The 11,864-nt window shown below is 42.8% G+C and overlaps 1 protein-coding gene across 5 annotated transcripts in view; it reads right to left on the bottom strand.

Moving 5' to 3' along the window:
- The window catches only part of znf276 (zinc finger protein 276), a 49,037-nt gene that overhangs the window by 31,483 nt on the left and 5,690 nt on the right, over positions 1-11,864 (bottom strand). For 4 of the 5 annotated variants that reach the window (XM_019897443.1, XM_019897441.1, XM_019897439.1 and 1 more), the window contains exons 2-5: positions 7,346-7,621; positions 6,788-7,097; positions 6,630-6,676; positions 6,140-6,520 (exon numbers count right to left, since the gene is read on the bottom strand). In XM_019897443.1, the coding sequence (XP_019753002.1) occupies positions 6,140-6,520; positions 6,630-6,676; positions 6,788-7,097; positions 7,346-7,565 (958 nt within the window). In that variant the 5' untranslated portion in view covers positions 7,566-7,621. The remainder of the gene's footprint in view (positions 1-6,139; positions 6,521-6,629; positions 6,677-6,787; positions 7,098-7,345; positions 7,622-11,864) is intronic. The other variant, XM_019897440.1, reaches the window with a different exon arrangement.

The raw sequence follows: 11,864 nt of genomic DNA, 5'->3' as shown, positions 1-11,864 counted from the left end.
TGGGTTAATTTTGCGTCTAGGACGCGGGACGCAGAGGTAATGAGATGGCTGATCTCGAAACATTCTCTGAGTACTACTATTACTACCACTCCCACTAATACTACATTAATTAATTTAATAACTTCAACTTCACAATAATAATAAAAAATAATTAAATCAACCATGATTTTAAACTATGTATTATCAATATTCATTATTCCAAACGTGAGAAAGCATTCAGCAAGTTATGTACTGGAATCGAGCAAAAGGACTCCAAATCCCAACGGCTAAACCCGGAAGTGAAGTGCCGGCATTATTGACTCCAGCTGTAACGCAAATTACTTGGTTCAAACAAACATTCTAGTGCCACCAGAAACGTGACGACTGTGCAAAAATAACTACATAAAAGACACCACTGTTACAGAAAGACTTTACACGCTATTTAAACTGCCGATCGCGAACGGAACAAACCGTGATTGAAACTAACTGTGATGCCGCTCTTTATACCGTTGCGCTAACTGTCATCTGTCAGTGGCAGACCCGCCCCTTTTAAAGCGCCAGCTTAATCCAGCAATATGGGTTTTCCTGGATAGAATTTGTTTGATTCCCTCGTGGTTCGTGATTGAAACTAACTGTGATGCCGCTCTTTATACCGTTGCGCTAACTGTCATCTGTCAGTGGCAGACCCGCCCCTTTTAAAGCGCCAGCTTAATCCAGCAATATGGGTTTTCCTGGATAGAATTTGTTTGATTCCCTCGTGGTTTTTGCGGTCCTCGGACCCACTTTATACCTGTGGACTAGGGATTCGACGCTCTAATCCCTCATTGTGTCCGAGGACCGGCAACCCGAGGCCAAGGTCAAGGCCAAGGACTTGACTCCCAAGGCCAAGGCCAAGGACCAAGGACTGACCTTCGGTCCTCGAGCCGGTCCTCGAGGCCAAGGACCGGCTCGAGGAACACATCACTGCTAATTGTCACCTTGGGTGGGTTCCATTAAACATAAGTATGATTGAAAAAGTTTTAGCCGTTAGTATTTCCGTATTTTGATGACCCTAAGGCGCAAATAAAAGTTCTAGAGTGTTTTCTATTCATGCTCCAGTGCTCTGGAATGCCCTACACCTGGAGATTAGAGCCGCTACCTTCGTAGAAATGTTTAAAACCCATTCATTTGTACTGTCTTGCATTTAGTACAACTGATGAAGATCCAATTGGCTGTCGCTGTGCGGATTCTGCTCCGGCTGATCTGGACAAGAACTGGGGTGGATCACATACTCGGAAGCGGTGCTATTAAAATTTCTTCTTTACTCAACTGGCCGGGTTTAGGGAGGACTGTCCTCTCTGAAGGAGTCTTCCTGCAGCATTTCAGCTTGTTAAATTGACTTTAATGTCATTCTAACTAACATTGTAAAGCACAATATTGTGTTAAACGTTGCCCACTCAGAATCTACTACAGTGTGGTCATCCTGGAAGGATGATTCTGTCATCTGCAGGCCCTTCTTGAACTTTTGTATTTTTTTTCTCGTGTAAGTTTTTTTTTTTGTTTTGTTTTTTTCGTTGTCCTGTTGGGGGTTAAGATCAGGGCAGAGGCGATTGCTCTAAGACTGCAAGGGAAGCTCTGCTTCCCCTAAAATGTCAAAAAATAAGTGATCAAATATATGTGTGTACATACAATTGTGTGTACATGTCATTGACTAAATATGCGCTACAACGCGCTCAACTTTTATTCCGAATCAGCTTCTTATTTCTGGTTACGACGCGACTCTCTTCTCATTCATTCCCGCAGCTTCACTGTGCTTTAAACTGTGTGGACGCTGAGCATCTACAGCGCGGACGCTGGGCGTCTAGAGAGTTCAGTGTAAGTTGTCCAAATGCATTGAAACGAGACGAGTCATTGGATAAATGCTGGTTTTGTCCCGCCCACCGGACGCTCAGCGTCTCTGGTAGTCTATGGACAGTGGGCGTGTATTGGCTGGCCCGGACGCTGAGATTATCTGCATGATGATTGGATGATCTGTCTGAGGCTGAATCTCTTTTTAATTGACAGCAAAATGAGCCAATCACCGATCTTTTGGTGCAGGCGTCCGTGGGAGCATCTTTCAATTCTCATTCTTTCAATTGTCATTCTCAGACTTCTTCTAATCATCTTAGCGACACTCTCTTTGTTGAAAACGAGTAGCGACGAATTAATGTTTTATTTCTGGTGGGTTTTATTGTAGTTGCTGTAGTTGTAGGACACTAGTTAAGTCCCTGAAAAAGACACCTTGTTGGTATGACAGGGTCACTGATCATTGTCTTGAAAAGGAACGGAGAGTAGAATTCACGTAGAAATAAACGGACACATTTTATGATGTCGGCCAAAATTGAGCTTCCCCCTCCTTGACAGACTAGCAGCCACCACTGGATCAGGGGATGTTAATATGATAACTGTGAGCATGTGAAGCTTTTTGAGACGATTTTGTGATTAAAGGTTATATAAATACATTTTACTGGACTTGACAAACACTGTGGTGTTGTTAATCAGCTCTTTATTTAAAGCTGTCATCGATTACAAAATATTTTCACCTAAATTAGTGCTTGCGGCGAACTTTTTGTACTTTTTGTCCTGATTGCACCAGTGCTAAAGTTAGTTGCACCGAAATTTTGGACCACAGCACATGAACAGAGCTGCCAACCGATAGAAATTCACTTCGTGAACAATTCTTTGTTCAGTCATTAACTGAACTGCTCTATCCTCACGAGAGTTGTGGGTGTGCTGGTGGCTATCCCAGCTAACTTCGGGCAGTAGGTGGGGTATACTCTGAACTAGTTGACAGCCAATCGCAGGGCACACAGAGACAAACAACCATGAACACTCACAATCATGCCTCAGGACAATTTAGAGCATGTGTGTCACATCTGGCCCACGAGAGCCTGAAAGGACGGAACATCCAAAAATCTATAGTTTAAAATTATGTGTTAAACAAAAAATACATTTCCCAAAATGTCAAGGAAGAGAAAAGTTGATGCAAACGGGAGACTGTTTGAAGAAAGATGGGAAGGAGAATACGTGTTTTTGCTTCAAGGAGAAAGACCGGTCTTTTATGTTCATAAATGGTGTCAGCTGTCAAAGAGTATAATCTGCGTTTTCAACATTTTGACACCAAACACGGAGCGAAATATTCAGAAGGAGAATTTTTGAAGAAGTGCATGTTAAAGATCTGTGAGCAGTTGTGTCGATAACAGTTACAGACTTTTAAAAATGTGAGTTATTCAAGAAACACCACTCGGACCGAGTTAAGGAACTAGCAGAAAATCTTGCAACGCAGCTGGCCGATGTGACCCACAGCAACACAGTTTTTTCATTCGCTGTTGGTGAAAGCTATCACTTTTTATTTGAGGCGTGAAGTCAAAAACCTAAGAACTTGACCATTTATTTGTCACCCGAGTCAACCTTTATTTTGTTGTTTATGTTCGATTACATGTTGTTTATTTGCAGCTGCTTTTGCAATTATTTGCCGTTTGCATGTTTTATGTGTGGATTTGTTTGAGGACAAATTAAAAGTGTTTGTTATAACAGAGCAGTAGGAAAACATGTTTTCTATGGAGCTGTAATGTTTTTCACTTAAATAAGTAATAAATTCAGAGTTATTTAAAATTAAGGAGTAGTTACATTTATTTTATATTGCATTCAATTATATTAAGTTGTTATTATAAGTTACATCTGGCCCTTTGAAGACAGCCATTTTGCTGATGTGGCCCTTAGTGAAAATGGGTTTGACGGCCCTGATTTAGAGTGATCAATAGTTTTCCTTATTTAAAAATTCTCTCAAGAACATTATAGGACAGCACGCAGGAGTCTTATACTGTATATATATTTAATATTAATGCGTCGAAGAATAAATCACTCAAAACAATTACCTCGCATTGACATTCAAAACAATGCACATTGCACACACATACATGTGCACCAAATTATGTCTAGTGAAACTGTACAGTGAAACTCCTCTACAACGAAATCATGTTGGCAGCAAGAAATTTTTCCCAACAGGGGACTTTTCACTACAGCAAATTTTTTTCTCAGATGTACACACACACACACACACACACACACACACACACACACACACACACACACACACACACACACACACGTATGTGTACTCTTTATTATTATTCCAATAGTACATAAGTATGAGCATACACTTGTTTGACACTTCATATAGCCAGCATAGAAAGAAAAAAAAAGGGAAAGAAATTGAAAAATTTACGATCATCATTCACTTTCACTTACATCAATTTCTTGCATAATGTCTTTTACTTTGCTTCCTCCATCATTCATTTTTATTCCTTTTATCCTGTCTTCAAGCGTTAAAGCTTTTCTTTTCTTCACTACTTGGTCTGCAAAGGTCCATTTTTGTAGCCATTTTAACAATGCAACATTCGTGCTGCATCTGAAACTAATAAATACTTCCTGTACTACCGCACATGTGAAAGCTACTGTGGTGTTGTTAGAGGAATCTATGAGCAAAATTGTATCATGTTTAAAGTTTCATTTAATTTGGGCACAATTAAACGTTTGGGTGCGTATCCGGCACCCCCAAATGCCTGTGCACAAAGGTGCTGGCCACCTGGACGGAGGGCTGTTGAAGTCCACAATTAACACGTCAATGCAGGTGGGCGATCAAAGGAGAGAGGGCTAGAGTCGGTCACAAAGGGGGAATGAATAATTCGGGAACAGCGGTTGAACAACAAAAGACAGTTTGAGAACACCCGTCGCGCCCAGGCAACATTGGCCGTCCGCAAAGTCTGCAACATGTTGATTCAATGCAGACCAGACAGAAAGGCGCCAATGTACCGGTGGTTCAAAGCTTAAACCCAGGTAACCAATCCCTACCGAGGGGCCGGACCGGGGGTGCGGTATGCAAATATCGGGGGCAGTGTTTTCCTTGTATGTTACAATAAAACTCGGAATTGGCGGGAAGGGAGCTGGAGAGTGTGATCACGGAGCAACTAAACAGTCATTCGCGCTCAGAGATCCGCTCACGCCGATATTGAAGACAATTTTCCTGTGTGCCGAGTCATTTCTTTAACTTTGTCCGAGAAAATCTCTGACAGGTGTTTACTGTTGCCGTTTACGAGCTAAGCAGTAGGAGTCGCTGTAGGCTGAGGTCGGATTAGACTTTTGCGGAAGGCTTGTTTTCGTTGTAGTGAATGTCGTTGCGAGGCAAGGGCAGAGAAAAAGATTTCGTACAACGCAGCAGGGATATTTTTCGTTGTAGGGGGAGCAGAAAAGTGGGAATGGTTTTAATGCATAAAGATTTTTTCACACTTGGGGGTATTTTCGCCCATGTAGGTTTCGTAGTAGAGGAGTTTCACTGTAAATATATTTGATATTCATACTTCAAAGAATAGATCACAAAAATATTGACTGAGCAGTAACATTCAAAACAATACCCACTGCGCGCGCACGCATATGCGCGCGCGCGCACACACACACACACACACACACACACACACACACACACGCGCACACACGCACACACGCACACACACACACACACACACACACACACACATATTTTTCATGAAATTCAACACCCCAAACATGTCACTGCGAATGGCCATTTCATGGGAAGACATTTTTAAGGACTAAAATAGCTACACTTTTGCCAGACCCGATAACAATCCAAGCAAGTCCCGCTTGTCTCACTCTTGCCCGGGATGTTAAAAGTGCGGTATAAAGTCACAACACCTCATCGATTTGTACGGTTGGCCATGTCCATTAAGTCCACATATAGCCGTCAGTAACTTTGTAACTGTAAAAATTACAGTTAAAAAGGAAAAGGCAAGGCTAGGCATCACACTTCGGTGTCCGCCCCGAAGACGCCACCCTCGAGGCGGGGGCCAGAACAGTTATGCGAGGTGAACGCCAAGCTCTCCAGCTGCGGCTCTCATTCAAGTGAATGGGACCCAGCCAGAGGTGCTTGTGCTTTCACAAAAATTTCCCCCACGCGGCAATATTTATAATCAATATGGTTATTCAACTTGAGGAGACTTCTGATTGTTGTACGTGTACAACCTGTAACTATTTTTCAGTAGCCATATACTGTATTGATTGAAAATGTGATCTGTGAAGAAAAATGCTACACATTTCATTGTGAAAGCTGTGAATGTAACTGTACCTTGACTGCTGCAGGTCCAGTCAGCCAGTGCTGAACTTTGAATCAGCGGAGTGACTGCTGGTTTAGTCTGCTGAGCCAGACAGATTGCTGTAACCGCAGTGCTCCTTCCATCACAGTCTACCTCCCTTGAAATATCTCTGGCACCATTTCCACTCTCTCCTGAGTTGAGCACATAACCAAACCTGGCGGAGGTAGTGCTCTGTGTGTCTATAGTGTAGCTGTGCCCAGCAACACAACACCACACTGCTTTGACTGAGCCCCAGCACTGCCCCTCAAGAACCTCCTTCAGATCAGGGCAAGATTTGCAAGCCTCTCCATGATGATGAGCCCATGACACAAGGTTGTGAAGGCACGCAGTGTCTGAGGAAAGTGTTTGTGAAACTGGAAGGAAAAGAAAATATAACAACAAAAATGTCTCAGATTGAAGCAAATTGTTAAAGTAACTTTGAAGTTCTAACAATAAGGACAAACAGGTGATGATTTTTCTTACTTGTTGACCCATCGTTTATCAATGAGTCCGAAAACATTGGATTGTGCCTGAGAAAAAAAGCATAAATAATTATTGTAGATTTACAAGGAAAATTAAAATACACATCAAAGTAACTACAGTAAATTCTGACACCAAATATGGTGCTTACAAAGTCTCACCTGTTAGAATTGTCTTTCCCAAGAGGCAGGTGATTAACCATCTGCAAAAACCTGACCAAAATATTGTGGCACTTATAGAACTCGCTGTGACATTTCTTGCAAACAAATTCCGATAATCGAGGGTCAGGGTCTAACTGCACTCCAACCAGTTGCTGGAAGTCAACATGGAATACAGGTGGTGACTGGTCAACAGCATATGCTTCGTCATGAACAATATCAGGAAAATCCTGAGGCCATTTGTTGAAGGCAGGCAGTAGACTCCGTGGAGAAAACTTGCCATGGCACAATCTGCACATGTCAGTGGATATTCCTTTGGGGATGAAATCAAACATCAGTTGGAAAATTATGGTGAAAATTCCGTTCGTGTTCAGTGAAAAGTGTCATTACAAAACATGGTTTAAATATGCTATAATTTAAAGTATTTATAATAGCATTGCTTAACTTTCACCATCGCCATCCCTCCCAGTTACAATGCATATTTCAATAGACACTCGAACTTTCCAAGCAGTAAACTGTTTGACAAAATACTTTCAACTTAAAAATCCATCCGCCACTCACTGGAGGATTTTGACTTGACATCTGAATGCTTGTGCTTGTCAGTCAAAGTGTAGGTAGAACCTGTTTTGTCATCTCTATGACGCAGGTCAGATGTTACTGCAGTCATATGACTGTTTCTCTGAGTTTTCCTTCTACTTCCACATGGTCTCTTCCCCTCACAGGCTCTCCTGGAATGCTGTGATAGCTCGGATGACTTTAGGGATCTACTTTTCTTCTTCATGGTCTACTACTCGACTTTCAGCAGTTGATGCAGATGATGGATCACCGATGGCCCTGCTGATACAAAAATACAATATGATTCAAGTTCTAAAGAGGAAAATTCAGTTCAAAGAAAATATAACAACAAAAATGTCAAGTGAATAGGACCCAAACAAAGGTTGGCTTTGGTGATGTGGATGTTCGATGCTGCACAGTTGAACCTTTTCTTGGGAGCTGTCCTTGGACCACAGGGTTGAATGCTCATGAGGAGTTTGGATTGTGAGTACCGGTCTATAAATGAGTGTGTGTGTGTGTGTGTGTGTGTGTGTGTGTGTGTGTTATATTTATATATATATTTTCCTTGTCACACCCCTTGGGTGGTGTACGTCCGACATTCAGCTTGGGTCCTCTACCAGAGGCCAGGAAGCGTGAGGGTTCTGCGCAGTATCTTTGCTGTTCCCAGCACTGCGCTTTTCTGGACTGAGATGTCCGATGTTGTTCCTGGGATCTGTTGCAACCACTCATCTCGTTTGGGGGTCACTGCCCCGAGTGCTCCGACTACCACAAGCACGACTGTCACCTTTACTTTTCAGGCCAGGCTCTCTCCAGCTCCTCTCTGAGCCCTTGGTATTTCTCCAGTTTCTCATGTTCCTTTTTTCTGATGTTTCCATCACTTGGGATCGCTACATCCACGACAACGGCCTTCCTCTGCCCTTTATCTATGATCACGATATCTGGTTGGTTCACAATTACCATCTTGTCAGTCTGGATCTGGAAGTCCCACAGGAACTTCGCTCGGTCATTCTCCACCACCTTTGGAGGTGTTTCCCATTTTGACCTTGGGGTTTCCAGTCCATACTCCGCACAGATGTTTCGGTTGACTATGCCAGCCACCTGATTATGGCATTTTATGTCAGCCTTCCCTGCCAGCATCTTATACCCTGCAGTTATGTGTTGGATCGTCTCAGGTGCCTCTTTGAACAACCTACACCTTGAGTCTTGTCTGGTGTGGTATATCTGGGCCTCAATAGCTCTGGTGCTCAGGGCCTGCTTCTGAGCAGCCAGGATGAGTGCCTCTGTGCTGTCCTTTAGGCCAGCCCTCTCTAGCCACTGATAGGACTTCTTGAGATCAGCCACTTCCGTTATGGTCCGATGGTACATCCCGTGTAGGGGCTTGTCCTCCCATGATGGTCCCTCTTCCAGCACCTCATCCTCTGTTCCCCATTTTCTGAGAGATTCTCTGAGTACGTCATCCGTTGGAGCCTTCTCCTTGATGTATTCATGGAGCTTGGATGTTTCATCCTGGACAGTGGCTCTAACACTCATTCGTCCAATCCCTGGCCTCCTTCCTTACGGCCTGCGTACAGTCTCAGGGTGCTGGATTTGGAATGGAACCGTCCATGCATGGTGAGGAGCTTTCGGGTCTTAACAACCATGGTCTGAATCTCTTCCTTTAGCCACCTTATTATTCCTGCAGGGTATCGGATTACTGGCAGGGCATAGCTGTTTATTGCCCGGGTCTTGTTCTTGCCATTGAGCTGGCTTCTTAGGACTTGCCTCATCCGCTGGAGGTGTTTGGCCGTAGCCGCTTTCCTTGTTGCCAGTTCGAGGTTGCCATTGGCTTGTGGTATACCGAGGTACTTGTAGCTGTCCTCAATGTCTGATATTGGTCCTTCAGGGAGTGAGACCCCTTCAGTGTGGACTACCTTGTCTCTCTTAGTCATCATCCGACTACATTTCTCAAGCCCGAATGACATCCCGATGTCACTGCTGTAGATCCTGATTGTGCGGATCAGGGAGTCTATGAGGGACATAGACAAGTCTTGAGGGTCATCAAGATGTCTTTTGGCAAATGTGATATGAGCCTTTGTGTTCTTTTTGGACGGCAATGTTTTTCGCCTGGGCACTCTCCCATTGATGCCATATTTGGTCAGTGTCTTTCTTATGGTTGAGTGGTGAACACTGATCCGAACTGAGGTCAGCAAGCTCTGGAGTTATTTGGATGTTGATCTAGGTTCTTTTGCAACCTTGTGGATGATACATCATTACACTCTTGGAGTAATTTTAGCCGGTCGACCATGCCTGGGAATGTTTGGCACTGTTACATGTTTTCGCCATTTGTGAATAATGGTAGTGAGAGTGGTTCATGGAGCCTGAGAGTCTTGGAAATGGCTTTGTCACCTTTTCTAGATTTCAATTTTAGTTATTTATATTTCAATAACTTTTTTTATCTAATTTCTTCTCAAATTTCTTTGGATGGTGGCATGATGCGTTTTTTTTCCTGAAATCTTGTAGCCTACTTCACTTTGTCTGACAGACTCTATTCACATGATTTTTTTGATTCAACAAATGTGGTGTTGCCTGTGAAATTGACGTCAGCTTTCCCAAAACTGTCATTAGTCACAGTTATTTTGTGATCCAACTTTTTCTTAGAGGGTCAGAAAGGTTTGGATTTCTTTTTTGTGCCTTGATAAATTGAATTGTCATTAAAAACTGCATGTTGTATTTCTTTTGAGTTGTCTCTGAGTGATAATAAAAAGGGTTTGATTATTTGAAACCTATGTGTGGATAGATGCCCACGACCCACCAAAAAAAACAGAAAAATTGAAATAAGGAGGAGGGGGGGGGGGCAAATACTTTTTCACAGCACTGTCTGTACATATTTTTTTATTTGATTTGACTTTTTATTTGGTCTCCCGTAGGAGAAACTTGTCTCGGACGACATGCCCTCTGTGCTGCTACATGCATTGAACAATACATACACATCTGCTACACAACATACATTGGACACAGGACAATATACAGTAAATATTCCCATCTACAGAGTTCTTTCAAAAGGAAATTTCCTCACCCGGACGAAAAACCCATGCATTAAAATTTCGACTACGATGTGACATTAACGATCATTTAATAACAATGGAATTTCCACTACCCAGAACCTGGAAGCCATACAGAAGCACGCAGTGGCGCAAACACAAGCAAGTCCCACTCGATACTTTCTTTCCACCATCTCACTGTCTCTAACTCGACCTCCCCTCGATCGCCACCCAAGACAGCGTTGCTCAGCTGATGTCATGCAATGAACTTTTAAGCCAGCCACGGGACGCTTCGTAGTCCTCAATGGCCATAGGTAGCTCTCAAAGGCTAAAAACCTTACGCTAACTGGAGCGCTTCTCTCTCATTAGCGCTCCAGTTAGCGTAAGGTTTTTAGCCTGATAACAAGTAAAGCATTTTCAAGGAAAAGCAATTTACTCTGAGCAGCTAATCGGATGCATTCCACTCTATCTTCTACGGATTGAGCTTCAGTATCTACACACATAGACAGTGAGGTCCCTCTTGGCCAATCGGAGGCCAGGATGATGCTCGGTAAGCCAATGGCAGAGCAGCTATCAGTATGTTGCGTTCAGGAAACTCGCAGCTGTGACCGAAATAAACATCGTTCACGATGTAAAGCAGTGTGGTGGTTGCTGTTACCATTTCCGAACGAAGCAGTAGAGGTCGCTGTTGGATTAGACTTCGTCTTAGTGAATGTCTTCGGAGCAGAGAAAATGATTTCGTATAACGCAACAGGGGGTTTTTCGTTGTATGGGGGGCATTAGAATTGGAATGGTGTGAATGCATGAATATTTTTTCACATTAGGGTGTATTTTCGCCCATGTAGGTTTCGTTCTAGAGGAGTTTCACTGGACTTGCATGTTCATAAAGGACATGTACCATGCTCATTTCCCACAACAGGAAATTCTTTTATAAGGAAGGATTGGACAGCGCAAATATTATTCCTTACTAGAGATTATTTCCTGTATCGTCTTCACACAATGGACAATATACAGGTACAGTAAATATTCTCTAGTGCGGACTTGTGTTTGCGCTGTCCAATTTGTCCTGATAACAGAAATTCCTCATTTGGGAAATGAGCATGGTACATGTCCTTTATGAACCTGCAAGTATGTTGACAAAATGCACGTGTAACAACACAATCAATAAAATACAAAAATATACTGTCCAAAAACTGTTTATACAACAAAAACTGCAATACAGGTGTATCCCAAAAAAATTCACAACAGTAAAATACGTACAGTATTTTAATGTTTATTTTTCTTCTGTCTTGGGAAAAGAAGTGTGTCTATTTTGGATTGTTTGGTTGGATGCATTCTTTGGTTTATGACAATGTTTGCCTGCGTGTCATACAGTTTTGTTGCTAGTTGCAAGTAACTGTCCCGTTGATCACCGATGTCTGGTAATTCTTGTGCATACTGAAGGATTTGTTGCTATTTGCATTGCTTCCTCGCTGGATGGTGGCTTGTCATCAGGAGTTGAATCG

Source organism: Hippocampus comes, unplaced genomic scaffold (assembly GCF_001891065.2).
Source record: "Hippocampus comes isolate QL1 unplaced genomic scaffold, H_comes_QL1_v1.1 scaffold407, whole genome shotgun sequence".
Taxonomy (NCBI): domain Eukaryota; kingdom Metazoa; phylum Chordata; class Actinopteri; order Syngnathiformes; family Syngnathidae; genus Hippocampus; species Hippocampus comes.
Note: the sequence above shows the minus strand (reverse complement) of the source record. Positions and strands in the feature narration are given on the sequence as shown.